The sequence below is a fragment of the Diachasmimorpha longicaudata genome, chromosome 8 (assembly GCF_034640455.1).
Source record: "Diachasmimorpha longicaudata isolate KC_UGA_2023 chromosome 8, iyDiaLong2, whole genome shotgun sequence".
NCBI lineage: Eukaryota > Metazoa > Arthropoda > Insecta > Hymenoptera > Braconidae > Diachasmimorpha > Diachasmimorpha longicaudata.
The window spans coordinates 6,778,659-6,795,762 of NC_087232.1; the positions used below are offsets into that span (position 1 = coordinate 6,778,659).

At 38.2% G+C, this 17,104-nt stretch overlaps 1 protein-coding gene across 6 annotated transcripts; it reads right to left on the reverse strand.

Moving 5' to 3' along the window:
- Positions 1-154: 154 nt before the first annotated feature.
- LOC135165559 (protein tipE) lies at positions 155-13,449 on the reverse strand. 6 transcript variants are annotated; one of them, XM_064126967.1, is made up of 8 exons: positions 13,308-13,449; positions 12,806-13,093; positions 11,423-11,710; positions 9,369-9,644; positions 9,041-9,234; positions 7,521-7,840; positions 3,397-3,454; positions 155-3,128 (listed from the first exon to the last, which is right to left on the reverse strand). In XM_064126967.1, the coding sequence occupies exons 3-8, from the start codon at positions 11,622-11,624 to the stop codon at positions 3,018-3,020; spliced, it is 1,161 nt and encodes a 386-aa protein (XP_063983037.1). In that variant the 5' UTR covers positions 11,625-11,710; positions 12,806-13,093; positions 13,308-13,449; the 3' UTR covers positions 155-3,017. The 6 variants fall into 6 exon arrangements, with proteins under 6 accessions (XP_063983037.1, XP_063983035.1, XP_063983034.1 ...); XM_064126965.1 differs by having other exon boundaries at positions 11,423-11,736; positions 12,806-13,362; XM_064126964.1 differs by having other exon boundaries at positions 12,716-13,362.
- Between the last annotated feature and the right edge of the window lie 3,655 nt (positions 13,450-17,104).

Here is a 17,104-nt window from a genome sequence, read left to right on the forward strand (position 1 = left end):
ACTCATTTTGCGTACAAATGGATGTCGGCATTGACGAGGTGGCCATCCATTCGGAAATTCAGCGACACAATTGTTTCTCCGTTGCATGTCAATTTTAGTTAATGGAATTTTTTTAAAACAGGATAATTCGTGAAGGATCAAGAGATACTGTGAAAAAGCTTGACAACATTTTATTTTTGAACCGCAGAAAAAAGCCGTTTACACGTTTTTCCACTTGACGAGAAAAAAAAATAAACAATCCAGCCATTCTTTGACAATTAACAGTAAAAAATCATTTACAATCAATTAATTGATGGAGTTCATGAATGTTGTACATAAATATAAAGTTGAGACAGCATTACATGTGTCGCATATGTGCCAAAACAGTACAAAAATTATTTCATATATATTTTTTCTTTTTTTCATTAACACTCATAAAACAATTGGTTCAGTGGCGGTGGCATTCTTTTTGTTTATTTACTGTTAGGTGCGTTTTATTGAAGTCTCGTAAAAAAAATGTTCCACATCATTTATTACAAATTTGCAGCTATCTGATCCATTTGATCGTAATAAAACAAATCGAAATAACGAATTGATTTTTTTACTTGAATTTGACATGAAACGCAGTCTAAACCAAGTGGACAATTAATTTGACGGCCGGAGCGGGTGGAAGGAATGATTCATTGGTGTTTATTCAATGTTTTCCCATTTCTATCAATTTAATTATTCCCTAAAAATTTTTTTCATTTATTGTGATGGAAAAGTGCAACTTTTATGGTTTTCGTTTCAGCAATTTATTCAGCGCAATGAGCACTCGCCCTTTCTTTACTTTGCAATGTAGCACAGATTCAATAACAGCAGTGAAAAGATGGTTTATTTATCTTTACTTTTTAAAATTAATTTTAATTATCTCCCCGGCATCAATGGGCAGAACGTAACAAGTTGATTCATTTTATTTTTCCTCGAGTGTGAGTCCACGTTTTCTAAAGTAAAAAATGAGGAATGTTCAGGGTCATTCAATTTATATTTTTCCTCAAATGATTTATAGAGACACCGACATTAAATAATAAAACCTGAAGGAAGGAAAAAACTATTGGATATTATCAACAAAAATATATTCAACTTGTCACGTTTTACAACATTACTCCTCATTATTTCATCTCCATAATTTTCATTAAATTCTTTATACTATTAAACGAGGCGTTTGATTCGAACTTCTGTTTATACTTTGTCACAAGATTTTTGCACTCGTCATCTTTAATCTTCTCCCTATCCTCAAACTCCATTTCGATACGTCATTTTTTAATGGTGGACTTCAAGACTGAATTAATGTACATTATCAATTATTATAATATATGTTTTTTACTTGTCAATATTTTTTTTACATATTCATTTTTTTTTCAATTATTGTAGATCACAGACACCTTGTTCTTAATTCATAAAAACAATTCAATCAATTTTTATTTACTTCATCTTGTTTCAGGTTTTTTTTTTGCGTAGAACGTATTTCACGGATTTCAGGTGTTTCTATCGTTATTGTGCACGTTTTGGGGATTTACATTCCTCTCTGCGTCAATTTAACTCGGAATTTAGCAACTATCATGTTGTAAATTCGAAGCCTATTTTAGGGATGATGAATTTGAACTGGGGATTTTTAGACCAGACACTTGTTCCGAGTATTTTTTTTATCCTTCCGTAAGTGCAACTCTGACTTATCAATTGCACTGGGCAAATAAAAAATGCAAATTAATGGATTATTGGCGGCGACAGTCTGGTTATTGGACGGCGATAGAGAATAAATTAGCGTTCGCGAGATTATCTGGCTGAGTAGCACTCGAGATCTGTGACGATGTGATAACAGCGATAAATTGGGATTTCTATACAATAATTCCATTATCCTGCAGACAGGATATTTCCCGATTGATCCTTTACATCTCTGGAATGAGTCGATAAATTATTCTAACAAAATGTCTCTAAAAAGGTGAGTCAAATTGTCAGCTCCCTATTTTTTTTCAACAAATCGTATCCAGCATTGCACTAATTTTGAGTGAAGAAACTGAATTTTAGGGAAATATTTACGCTAGATATGATAAATATGTCCGAAAAAATTCGACAGATCTTGGTCACGAAATTCATCAACCTTAGAAAAGGCTTACGTGACCTTTTCCTCTTGACTTCTTCCCTTTTCCTCGCAAAATGAGTAACAACTACGTTGGCTCGATTCAAAATTTCACGGCTATTGCATTGCATATATAAAAATTGTAAACAAATAATAAGACTTTCTGCGTTCACGTCAATTTAGAAGTTTTGTTAAGTCTTATTTGATTTTTTTAAATCTCAATTTTTCTTTTTTTTCATATCAACGTGGGACGGGTGAAAATTGTGTATTACGGCGACTACTAAAATGCAATCGTGTAGATGCGTCATGATAACACAATAAGCGAATAATTTCTATTATCTTCATCATTACCATTTTTGCATTATTAAATTTCTCACCTTCATTCATTTAATTTGTTTCATTTATAACTAGAAATTTTTATCAACATTTATCCTACTTTGTGGCTCCCACGGGGCGAGTCCATCCTCCAATATTTGTTCTTGTTTCTCATAATTTATTGTTAGATTTATTCCACTGAAGTGAACCAGAATTATTCAATTATGAATTTCCGTAATTTTTCAATACCTCCTGTTTCAAAATCATGTGATAACTCTTTGACGACTTAAAATTGATGAAATTAGTTCATCAGGTGTTCGCGTAAAAAATAAAATAATTGGAAAATTTACTCGTAGGAGTTTTGTTATAAAAGAAGAATCTTGTTTGGATGTTTCAAATTGGACATAAAATAGATGTTTAATCTATTGAGCATTTGTTAATCTCGAGCCTCACGTATTATCGAGAGTTTCTGGTTCACCCTGACCGTTGTTAGTAGCAGAAAGTCAGGGGCCTGCAGTATTGATGTAAAAAGTGGCGTTAGTCGCAAACAATTCACTGCTGATGTCCATACGACTCTTGATTGCGACTTGTCAGCGATGATCATCTAGTGGGGCCTCCACGAAATATTGTTCAGCCCCTGAAAATGTCGTTTCAGACTGCTGCCGTCGGCCCAGGGGGAGTCAAGATACTCGTCGTCATCGTCTTGCTCAAGTTTCTGAAAAAAAAAATCCGCTGTCAATTGGGAATCAATTTATCGAGTTGACAGTTCACTTTCTGGACGGGGGTTAGTGTCTGGATGATTTTGTGTTCGATTACATACAATTTCGCAAATAAAATTTCAATCGTAGAGCTTTATTCGCGTTTCAATGGTATTCGTGTCCAATAGTGTGATTATTTGTTTTTTATCGATCAAAATTTAATAAATGACAAATATGAAGAGGAAAGTAAGGATTGCCATTCAATTAAACTACAACTTATCTTACCTCGGTTTCGTTTTGTTTGGATATTTTGATTTCCAAAAATCCAAATGTCAATTCAGTCCTGATAACGGAAAAAATAGAATTCAAAAATAATACAAAACGATGTCACACGATCCCCTCCGCAATAACCGATAAACAATAATTCCGTCTTAAGAGTGAACATGAAAATTCATCATTACACATTCCGTAGTGACCTACATACCCGTAAATTGATCGACGTAAGTGCTATAACCAGTAGCAAACACACATATTTCCTGATTAGAATCTACGTGACGTTCCCACACACATACGACTTAGTGGAACACTACCGCAACACAAACGCCATTGTAACGTGGACACCGATCACCGTCGAGGGGATGGAATTGTAATGCAGCCCCTTGCGATCAATTTGTAATGCAATTGAGGATAACCAAGTACGTTGACAATTTTTTCCCAGAGAAAAAACATCGGAGACATCAATTCAAGATTTGGGGGTGTCTCCAGTAGTCGTCGGGTTTCTAAAAATGAAATTTTCTCGAAAAAACTTATAAAATAAATTTATCCAATAAATTGTTAATAAATAGTCGAAAAAATCCGAAGATATAATTTTTTGAGTTTTGATTTTCATGTGGAAACTCAACCCTCGATATCTCTCACACTAAATTATTAATAATTAAATGTCGTTAATTTTACCCAGTTAATCAGTCATTAATTCTACCCTCCACCCTTACCCTTCAGCTCTCGATTTTCTGTCGCTCGGTTTGACCGAGTATTTGGGCGCATGTCGATTGAAATTATTCAGGATGTCTTTGGATTGATTCCACTTATGCAACAGCAATGTCGAGAGCGAAGAGCTCGACATTTGGGGGATGAACGACAGGGTACGAATTCCCCAGGGCTTTGAGAATCTTAGAAAGTGCATGGGAGCTGGGAGGATCGGGAAAAAGCTCTGACATGGTTTTCATAGTGCCCTCAGTTGCTCTCGAATCGATGTTGGCCGTCCTTGCCTGACTTTTACCACTCGCTCCGTTTTGTAGTGTTCATGTTTATGTGTTGGGTGGTGTGCTGTGCGGAATAGCATATGGGAGGAAGTCGGATATGCCGACAGACGAGTACAGTCGTAAACTTGTGTCGTGGGAATGAATATTTTTCAGCAGAGGATGACGAGGGGGAGAAGTGAATTGTTTAATTTCGCCGGTTCTTCACAGAGTTGCTTGAAAATAAATGTTTCAGTGAAAATTACCGTACCGAGAGGCAACGCTATTGCATTTTGGCCGCTTCGGAACAATTACCTGACGCGTAGATAATCTTGATTAAAGTAAATGGCCAAAATATTTTTTTTGAGTGTAAACAAATTTTACTGAGGAATTTGCCAACTTTTCTCGGATAATTAGACACATATTCAAATAACTTTAATCAAGCAGTCAACAAGTCTTACTAAGCGGCGCAGTAATTCCCCCCGAGCGGCCAAAACCCAACACGATTACCCAACAGTTTGATAATTTCCACCGAACTATTCTCCATCTCCTAACTCCTAAAATGATTTCTCTACGGATAATGTTTCTTCAAATGTTTCCTTGAATTCAAATTCCATTAAACTTTTCTAACCCACGATCACTTCCCTTTCTCCACGACAAAATGAGAAAGCGATTTGATTCCAATGTCACGTTATCTGAGAAGATCGATGGAATTAATTTAGAATTAACTTGAAATCGAGTGGTCACGGATTGCGGCCTTTTATTATTATGAAACACAATGTCCACTGGATGTCACCATAAATTGGCTTTGAATCCTATTCATCTGGTCACGTTATCCTCTGCAGATTTTAAAATAATCAATTTTGAAAGCAAACGTTCTCATTTACATGGATCGATATTTCACATCGACCTCGCACGTAAGGGGTTAATGGTAGTTCGAGTTTCCAATTAGCTAGTCCGCTTGATATTGTTATTTTGTAGAAAGCATAGAAATTACCAAATTAGTATAACAATTTTCCTTTCTCTTCTGAAAAGAGAGGAAATTAAATAACAATCGTCTCCTTATTTTTTGAAGAGCAGGAGATTTTCAAAATTCCCTAACATCAAAAAATATTTTTTTTCTAAATTTCTCAGGCTGGTCCCAACTCTAATAATAATAATCATCATCATACATAATAATGTGAGATAATGGGACTCCACAAATATTGTTAGACAACTTCACAGTAACAATAGAGAGCATGATTAATTATAGGATAAAACTTTTGATTATTATTGTATTAAGAAAGTTTCGTAGGGTCGAGTTTTGCTATTCTGCTACACTAGAAATTGACAGAGATAGAATGGGGGTGTGTGCTGAGGGGGTGAACCTGCGCCGTAGTGCAACAGACTGCGTGGCGTCTCGACGTCTATTCTCTGCCTGGCGCCTTCCCCGAACACACATAATCAGAGGAAATATGGGTGTTCGTGTGAACAAAAATATAACCCGGGAGTTTCATCCATCTAAATTGTCCAAATGCAGGAAATGCTTTACTTTTCGGAGAACGGCATCATTAGTTTGTTGAACGTAATTCATCTTAGGTAGAAAAAAATTTCCGTCTTTTGTAGATTATCCGTAAATGTTGGAAAGGATATTTGAAAGATTATGGGGGAGATCAGCTCAGTGCGGACACGAAAGAAAAATCAAATGACATCCTGAGAAAAAAAATCTCAATTCGCGGTTGATGTTGAGGGGAATTTTCATTCTGTTTAAGGATTTTATGTCTGTTGATTGGCAATGACAATTGGGTGAAATTGGGGGAAAATATTTCAACGATTACTGGTTTTTTTTGTTGCTGCCTTGAGGATAATTTATGCCGTCGAATAAATTACTAAATTATTTACAAATTTATTTTGAGGTTCCCCCATTTTTATCTCTCATTCCGCTCAATCCGCAACTGAGGTGAGACGTCTCAATTGACTATTTCACGTAGAATGGTACAACAGTCGATGAGTTTCCGCGATATCATTCGTTTCGGAAGGCACTCAATGTTGGGTGATTCATCGAAAATTCCTTAGCTTCTCTTCATTATCGTGGCTTTCCTCCACGTTTGAGGGAATAAATTCTCACGCACCCTCGCTTCTAAATAATAAATCCCGAACCTCAGCGCTCGATTCATCGTACGGTCCCTCGGTAAACTCATACTCTCGCTGTTCATTATCCGTGCGATATTCGTCTTTAAAACTGTTCGATATCACTACTAGTCCGGGTGTGGCTCAATACCTAGATGCGCATGAGTTTCCCTTACGTCAGTGAAATAATATATCAACTTCCGTTCCACCGTCTCTCCTGAAATTTCCCATTCATAGAATTCCCTGAATGGAGACGAAGGAGACAGTAAAAATGAGCTTGAGATCTTCGGGAGTGTGAACCAATTTTTCACCAGCCCAAGACGTAGCATCTGGTCGATACTCGATAGCCCTTCCTAACATGATTACACCAAAGTATAACGCCCTTACTCCTCACGATCACTATTTTTCATGGAGATTGGAAAGCGCCGGCGCTTCTTATTTCCTGCCAAATCTGATTTCCGGAGATTTCGAGGATAATCGATATTTTTTATTCTATTTTCAAACGACATTCTCTCAGCCAATTATTTACCGAGTGCAGAAAAAAATGCAATAAAAATTACACATAAAATTATGTAACTCTGGAGCAAAGTAACGTTGAAACAAAAATGAAGTGATTAATCTGACTATCGATGAATATTATTGTTTTATTAAAAAACATTTCTACATTCGACAAATGGGAGCTGGTAAGATTACTTCCAAAACAATGTCTTGAATCACGCATTCATCAGTTGTAATCCGAGAAGGGGAAGGCAGAAAACTTCTGTCTCTTCTTATCTCGTCTCTATAATCCAATTTACACGATAAAAAAAACATAGGGGCGACGAAGAGACTCGTTCACGTCTCGTTACCAAGTTTTCTATTCTTCTCTCGTAACGTCTCCCATCTCAAAATTTTGAATCGCAAAAATTACCAGGGCCAGGACTGAGTCACAAAATAAATGAATCAGCCTCATCGTATATCTTCTAATCTATCCCTGTCAAGTCGTGATTGACTTAAATCATGATTTTTTTTTGTGTACATTGTCACCGAGTTTATCGGGGCGTGAGTGACGTGTTTGCTTACCCCTGTGCTGAGATGGAATTTGGTATTCCATCGAGGCTTTCCCTGCTGACCTCGTCAGCCATAGCGACCTTCAGCTGATGACCAAAACTCGCGAGATCCTCTCGAAACGTCTCGCTACCTGGTGTAATGGCCCCGCTTGTTGGTGGTAATGGAGTTGGATTACTACCATCACCGTCCTCCCCCTCCTCTCCACCATCTTTTTCTACGAGGGCTTCCTCCTCTTCGTTGTAAATTTTGAAGTAGGCAAACGTGAGATATATCACCGAAATTATGAACGATGGAATTGGTATCGCCAGTGCGTATACGAGATTCATGTAGACCTACATTCATTACCAGGAAAAGGCACCTTAAGAAGCCAGCAAAGACTCGGGGAACAATTAAAACGGGGGATTGCAATTTAATTAAAATAAAAGCAGCGAAAATCTCGGGTCGACTCTCAATTAGTCGGAAACTCATTCTCCCAAGGGTGAGTGGACTAGTCACGAAGATTTGTAATTTGTTCCTCTGACGATAAATATGTCATAAACTTTTTATTACAGATATTTTTTAAGGCACTGAATTCTCAGTAATTTGTGGAGAGAATTACCCTGACCGTAACTGGTCCATTCACTCTTTGATTCGGCATTAAGTCCTCGTTCACAAACACACACTATATCAACTAAAATTCATTAAACAATTTTTTTTCTCTCAAAGTAAGTAACATCGTTGCTTCGAGTTGGGGACAAATTAGTTGAGACTAAAAATCTCTCCGTTCACTATAGACATTTTCCCTCCCCGTACATTTCTTTCCCTTATTTAATGCATTCCTTCAGCTTTCTTTTGACAATAATTTTTTCCATTCCAAGTATGGAAGAGAAGTTATTCTGCGAGGAGTGAAATGACTTTGATCTCGATGTGAATGAGAAGAAAAAAATGGTAAAACTGTCGGTGAAAAGTTTTTTCCCCGAATAATAGTGCTGCGGCGCTTCCGGGGGTTGAACGCGATGTAAAAAAAAAATGTTCACTGAAGAACAATTGTCTGGAACTCGTTCGAAACTTTTTCCCTCCCTTTTTCTATTTTTTTCCCATGCACGGATGATACACCACTGACTATTCAGAGGTCTTTACGTGCCCCATGTATATCGTAATTGAAAATCTGCCGCTTTGTTTGTGTTTGAATGATTCGCGGGTATAACACAAATGACCTAAACGAGGGAAGACGCTTCCTATTGTCCCTGAGATATTGAATTTCGATAAATGGAATGACATTTTTTTTTGTGGTAATTGTTCAATACGAGAAGTTCATGAATTCAAACTTTGCAGAGGAATAGTCAACTGCCGATGTTGCATTGATCATTGGAAAAAAATTAAACGAGTGAATTTATGTCATTAACTCAATGAAATTAAAATCATAAAGTTTGGAAAAATGCTGGAGATAGGACACGTTTTAGGGTCTGGGATTCCAACTCGAGACAATGACATTGACATATTCTACAGTAACAACAACACCAAGAGGTCCTAAAAAATCAGAATCACCAGACCTGCCACATGTCAAGATCACTGATGACAATTCCCGGATCCACTCTCGAGTAGTAGCAACTAAAATTCTGTCCAATATTCGAATACTGCTTGTAGAAAATACTGCAATTCAGTATGGGCGGATATCCACATCCCTTAATATTGGGGAACAGCTTAGCGCCAGTGAAATACCACTCGGAGTCGTTCCCCATGAGACCTATGCATCATAGATCCACTCATTCAATTACCCATTACCCATCGTAATTATTTCCTCCCGCATTAAATGACTATCAGTTATTGATCCTCATCTCCCCCTCGTAAATATTCTTTTATCTATTCAACTTCCTGTACCTGTGGGAAAGGGTTTTGGCAGGCCAATGTCATCATCGTCGAATTCATCGTCGAGGTCTTCAATGTAATTGTAATCCCTCGGCGACCGCTGGTATCTCGGCTTCATACGGGCCTCGTCACCCTCGACACCTCCTCCCGCCCTGCCCTCATCTCCACCAATCCTGTCTTCGTCAGTTACATTAAGAGGTAACTTGTAATTTACGCGTATTTGCGTACAGTCATACAGTTCCTTGGTGCAACCTTCTCTACACGAGGTCCATGAGCAATTGCTCGCACCTTTAAGTGGATTCACCCAGGGGGTGAGGTTATTTCATCAGGCGAAATGGATTTTTTTTTTTCGTGAGGAGGAATTCATGCGTCACGAATATTTTTTGGTATTAAGGATGTTATATCGGGGATGTTATACCTGACGATTCGATCAGGTGTCATCAGAATTTTCCGCTTTGAGTTTGCGAGGAATTTCAAGGGATAACGCTAACAAAAATGTGGGTCCAGTGATGAATAATCACGGATTTGTTGACAGAAAAATCGATTTTTTTCATTTATATTTATATTGGGATATAATTAAAATGCTTGAGTAAAAGACGAGCTGATTAGATTCAGTTTATTATTTAATAGATTTTTAATAGATTGAAAATGTTAGTGGCTGAAGTTATGGGGGAATTGGAATTTTTCCATCATATTCATCGCAAAAAAAATCTATTGGACAAAACATCCTTAATACCTGGGTATTTGTGATATATAATACGGGGCATAACAGTTAGAGTCGAACACAACAGCAAGAACATCAATTCCCGCAACATCGAAGAGCTGGATGCAAAGACGTACAGGTGAAAAATAGAGAGACAACAATGCATCTGTAGAGAAGAAATCTTGAGAACCACTTCACATTGGAAAGTGGTCAGAGAAATCGGTGGAAACAAATAACCGGAGAACAATAGTTGAGCCTCGGAGCACGTGAATGGAAGCTGGGAGATAAAGTGGTCCGATACTTTCAATAATCCCCGATATTTATTGGCGATTATACTTATTGATAGGGGAGCATGAAAGCAAGGGTGGAAATCGGAAAGAGATGATAAAATATGAGAGATCCCGGGTTGATAACGTCCCTTTGGGCAATATAAATCATTGGTCTGGTGTAGCTCGAGGGAAAATTGGTGGTAGTTTAGGGGGATATTCGTTAGGAGATTAGATATTGATTGAAGTGAACAGTTTTCGGGTAAGAAAGTTGAACGTTTCCGCATTGTTATGGAAAAATTGATATTTCATGTACATGTCGGGAAGGAAGTATAGGAGAACACTTTTCTTTTGGAAAATTCTGGCATTAATTTTTGAAAAAAATCAAGTCCATTAACTACGAAAAATTGTAGTCAAAAAATATGAAGGAAATTTTTATTTTATCCGAACGTTTCTCTTTCTTTCGAAAAAACGAATTTCCGAAATTTTTTTTCCAGCACTTCAGGAAGTCTTCCAAGAAATCACAGGAAATTATCCCATTTTGAAAATCATTGAGCCCTTCGATTGAGTGGTCACAAGCCCCTCCATTCAGCTGATAACACCTATTGATATACCCATGTTAAATTGAGACTGCTTCTAGCCCCTGGTTGTCACAGAGATCAACGGAAACTAATGCAACGAATAGAGGAAGCAATAAAACTGCTGATTGTCCCAGTCTCTTTAATTACTGAAAATAAATGAGGATAGAATTGAGTAGAAAAGGACGGCCAAGACAGACATGACAGACAAATCCACGAATATCAGTGGGAGGATCACGTTAGCATGTGAAACACCCCTTGGACATGCAGCACATCACACGACCGAGCAACAGAATGAGAAGACATCTCCACGTGGAAAAATATGTCTTTGGAATATCTTCCAGGGATTTTTGGTGACTCACATAGATCTTCAGAAGATCTAGAGATCTAGAGAGCTTCCTATCAGGTATTTCAAAGACAGATATTTTTACCGCGAGTCAGCAGGTACCAAACACATATGGCAACCCCTCCCCAATCACCCCTTTTCCTTCTCTTCCGCAGAATAAATCCGTCATTCACCTCTTCTTGACTCAACGTCGATGGTAATGCACTCGGCCGGTCTCTCATCAAAATCCATGGATATTGTGGTTAACGCAGGATCGATAACGAAGGGGACCAAGAAGAGGAAGGCGAAGAGGCTGAAGGTGCCAAGGAGGATGAAGAACGCTGTTGTGTAGAACAGCATTTTCTCTGCAAACGTCTCTTCTTTCTCTTCCGCCATTTTGGTGAACAGGGGCAGTGATGGTTGCGCCGGAGATCCTCAGAGGTCGGTTCCTTTTGTTAATCTCTCCCTCTGTCTTCTACGACCTTGTGCGAATTAAATGATGAATAATCTGTGGAATTAATTTGTTCCCATTCCCCCTATTCTATGGTTGTGCTATTCACACATTTAGAAAAAAAAAATTCAGAAGAAAACATCTAGAGAATTATCTCTCGCTGAATTAAATAAATTACAAACTTTACGAATTCTAATGACGACGTGCGAAATCCCCTTGTCAAATATAATTAATAATTGTGAATAAATTAATAATAATGTAAAATGTGACTAATAATTGGCCGATATGTAGTCTATTTTCTAAACATTACGGACTCAGGTGCAAAACTAAATTTCCTAAATTTTCGTTTCCTCGATTTCTGGTACGACCTGTAATGACTCTAACATTAGTAATAGATTCAAAAGGTTCCTATCATTTCGCGTTCATTGTACTCAACCATTTTCCGGCCTCTGTTGGAGATTTTAATCACCCCCCCCCCTCCTGCGCACCGAGCTAGGCACACTGATGGAATTATTAATTTATTTCGAATAAGATTCGTTAACTATTAAGTAATGGCACGGTTGAATGTGACCGAGTGGAAATATTAGTTAATAATTAACGAGAGAATAGTTAACGTGGTTGTTTGAAGGGTGAAAGTCGAGTTAAACGCGCTTCTTCAAATGTGTATTTGTTAACTATTTACGAATGAGCGTTTGGTGAGATCGAACAGACTTTAGCTTCCAACTAAATCCATTTATCAATAACAATTAATTCTTTCTGTCAGTGTACACGTGGATAGTTATCTACAGTTGACAAAATGTTGCATGGAACGTGAATTTGTAAAGTTCATTTATTTTGTGTCTCGCTCTGTGCTTGCTCTTCGTAAATGTCATCAACAATTAATTACCGTTCGTTAATAAATTCCCTTGAGCCTCTCAATTCTAAAAATATTCCTAAAGTAACTTGGAAATTCGCTTATATCTATATCTCCCATCACTCGACAGCCATTCAAAACAACAAACGAAATAATCCTTAAATCATAAATGCATCAACAAACCAGCTTAACCCACTGACACACATTCACACAGTGAACCTCTCCGACAACACAGACAGAAAATATTCAATAATGTAAATTCTGGAAGAGTACCCCCTATAACAACGAGCAACAATTGGGCAGACTTGCCCTCTTCTTGTGCCCCCGCATCGTTCCCTCGATCGTCCCTTGGCCTCAGAACCCCCAGGCCCTTTCCACCACTATCTAGCACTGATCACCAGGCACATTTGCCTATCACTTAACACCAGGACAAATTAAATTTTTTTAAATCCCAACTGTCACCGCTCGACTTCTCCACCCTCAGTTGTCTCGATTTATTAACAACAATCGATGCTATTACGTCATCGTGATATCTCCCACAAATGCACCTCGACGTTTGACCTAAACAATCCACAAATTATTTTGTATCACTTGACGGGGGGTTGATTATCAATTTTTTTTCGAGCTTCCACTTTCTCATTTGTTCGAAGGAATCGTCAGACACTTTTCACACAATTCTCGTTGTCGGTCGTGTCTAAGGCAAGTACGGGGTGGAAAAAAATGACTGGGAAATTTTTTTCTGGCGTAACACGACCGGCCACGAGCTTTTTAATACCGCGGATTGTGGAAACGTCCCTCTGCGGCGGCGTATGCCGGGCTACTGCAGTCCAAGTTGAGCTTTTGGACGAGCTTATTTCTCCGCGAACGATAGTAGCGCCGCAACGGCATGTAGTGGCATCGACCGCCAGTTCCAGGACTGTGGGAATATGGGTAAATGAGGAAATTATGGTACAAATAATGGGGAATCTGGCGGTTGTTTGTTCTTCGGGGAAGGGGCTGTAGCAGGAGGGTGAATAGTGGGGGTGGAATTATTTCGGGGTTTTGATTCCTCTGGGTAAAGGGATTGCAGGCATTTTTGAAGGCTTGCGAGAGGCAGTGTACGTTAATTCCATGATTTATGAGATTCATTTGGGGGTTGCAGATTTATTTAGGGATTTTTTCGGGGAGATTTACGCGGAAATAAATTTTTTGGATTTTTTAACATAAAAAGTTACGAAATATATTATTTTTCATATTTTCAGATGGTCAGAATTAGAAAGTCTATTTTTTCTAGGAATATTTCTAATGAAGAATTGTATTCGAAGTGGGAAGACGTGGCTGACTCAGCTGGGGATGTTCTACTCGCGGAATTAATTTATCCGAAAATTTAGGGTTCAAATTTAAATTGTTAACAATTACGGTGTAATGGGAAATGTAGCGGTTGTTTATTCTTCCGAAGAGGCAGTATTGGGGGAGGGATGGCACTCGAGTGGCTAAGGGGGTTCGAATTAATTCGAGCTCCTGCTTCTTCCTGATGGGGGATGAAGAGTTTGCGGGATTTCGGGCATTTTTAGATCGAATTAGGAGGGAAGTAATCTAGGCGCCAAGCTTGCGGAATTTTTTAGGGGAAGAGGATGGCTGTTGCAACCGGATTTCAAGTTTTATCGGATTCCTTTAGGGGTTGGGGAGTATTTTCCGTGGGATTTATTTAAGGGAAACCAAACGCAGATTATTCTAGAGTGGAAAATTTTTCCCCTTGTGCCACTGACTGGCGATTTAATATACGACGGAATTTCTTCCGAAATCCTGAATGTCTGACGTAAGTAAGACTTTTCTACTGAATTGAAAACGGATTTCACTGCAGAAGCGTTAATATTTTTAATGAAATATTCGTGGAAGCAGCGCCAACTTTTATCTGATTGAATTGATACGCGAAAAAATTGGCTGACCCCGGTGGGGATTTTCTACTTATGAATAAAAATTGCCGGGGTATCGACAGGCCAAATCTGTTTGACGAAACAATCGAATTTGTCAAGAGACTGGCTCTTTACATCAAAATTATATGTAATTCGACAGGTATATCTAATTCGTTTACCCTTCGTTCGACCTTCCTGGATATAGTTACAAAAATGATTGTAGTGTCTGGGGTATCAATGATGGTGCTCATTATATGCACCTCCAGCCACTGAGCTATAATTAATCTTATCGACTTTTCCGCAGTAGAAATACATCGAGAGCTCAATTACCAACTCTCTTGAATATTATAATGTCTCGGTATAATTTCTATTATCTAAATTTTTATGTATTTTCAACTTTGTGAATATTTTTGGCGCCTCTGACACGATGTTAGAATTCAATATTAAAATTTTTATATCGTGGACAAAACATTGAGAAATTTCTTCAGCATTTTTCGACGATGAGACGTCTCGTTAAAGTGCTATTGTTTGCTGGAGACAGCTTCAAGTGGCGGGAAGAATGAGGTGTGATGAGGAGTTTGACGACAACAAATCTATACGCGGAGCTTTGTTTAGCTGCGGAATGACAACGTTATAACGAACCACTAGATCTCTGCACTTTACCCTTTTCAAAAAAATTGAAAGTCAAGTGCCCTTCTCGTATCCTCCGTCGAGCCCACCCAAATTAACGGTGTAATGAGGGGTAGGTTTCAGGGAAAGCGATGGCGGGATAAATACTCGTGTTATCTGCGATAAAATGGAGCAATCGTAATGTCAGATACTCATTTAGTCAATAAAAGTGTTTCAGCGAGATTCAATTGTGGTGAGGATTGAATTATTTCGGTATTATGCTGGGAATTATACTGGGAAATGTCGAGGGTCTTTTTCCGTGGCTGGCAACATTTTCTATAAAAAGCGACTGGGAAATTGCTTTCATCACAGGATATTGAGTGATTTTTTGATAATAAACTCCCTATGAATGGATTTTCTTTGATTTTCGTATTCGATCATAAAAAAAATTGGAATTTAATCCCTTGTCTGATTAAGTGAAATTAAGCCTTTCATTTGCAAGTAAAAAATAATTAGATTTGATATGAAAAATGTCTGATGAACTTGTCTGGGACCAAGTGATTAACTGTCCCATGTTTTCCACATCAAAAAGGTGAAGAGATGATTCTTGGCAATTGTCATGATGTTTGTCTGTCCGGAATCGTCTTATTCCACTTTAGGATTCAAAACAGCGGCAGAAACGCCAAAAAAGATGTACGAAAATGGAAATGTTTGACCTTCCCAATTTCATCGGGTCGTTTGAAAAGACCTAGTGAAGAACCGGAGGCTATTGGCTGAACGCCAGTATCTCCCCGAAATGTCGGCCAAATGTTCTCGTGCATTTTGTATGCCTGTATTCCCCCATTCCATTGGGTGCCATGAGAGTATCCGCGAATGGCATGCCAATGACACTGATTAGTTTTCATCTCCACCTCCAGAAGGTCCAGCTCTATTTTTTCTCTCTCTGTGTATCGAACTTTTTCGATTATTTCAACACGTGAAGTGGAACATAATGGGTGACCTTTTCATCGACTTTTCAACGGAGCAACTTTATATTCAGGACTATCGAGCTGCTCGCGATTTATTAACGATGTCAGAGCAATGTTAAATCAATACTATGGATTTTATATGGCAGAATAGGAAGAACGATAATGGGATAAACGTGTGAAATTTTAACGTGATCACTGAGTGGGTGCAAATGATTGTGGAAAACTCAAACTGTCATCCACACAAAGGCAGAGATATTCTGGTTGTCACGAAATATATTTTTATAACTGAAAGTAATTTATGAATAAATACATTTCTGATATCGAGGAAAGCTCCGAGGAAAATTATTAAACGTCAAGTTTTATTGAAAGATATTATTTCAATTATTTTTAATTGAAAGTTTATTTCCCAAGGAAGATCGATTCAATTATTTTTCCAAAATTTTCATGCCAGAGTTAAACCACAAATCCGCCTATTTGACATTAAATCTATAGTGTTAATTCTACTAGTCCCAAATGCACTTAATCTCGTTAATTGCATTCAGAAACGAACGTCCTAAGAATTGAAAGAGCCTCCCCAGTCACCTGCAACCCCCCACCCCTCATCAACATCCCCAGAAGTCTTTTAACAACGCATTGTACAAATTCCCCACTTCATCCTGATGATCTTTTGTTATAATTGGTGAACAATTCACGAGAAACTTCCAATTAAGGCTAATGACTCGTCTCTCTGCAATCAGGTGCATCTACTGTAATCAAACTCATAACTTCCTCTCTCCCTTCCCCACCCCTCTTAACCAGGGGAATAAAAAAAGAGAAATCTATAAATCTGAAATCGATGGAGTTAATCTCCAAATTCTATTTTTAGGTTTATCCAAAAGGACGAAAATCCCCTGAAACTCATCGTTATTGATTTTCCAAGTACTCTACGCCACCCACTGGGTGTCGCTGATATCGCCCCAGTCTTAACGTGTAAACGTCAGCCATGTTTGTTTCTGTCAAGTAAAACCTCGACTCCCAAAAACTAGTCGTTTCCTTCCAATTCCTCCGGGATAACTCCGGAATACTGGATCGATCAGGTGAGCAATATCAGTGGTAATTTA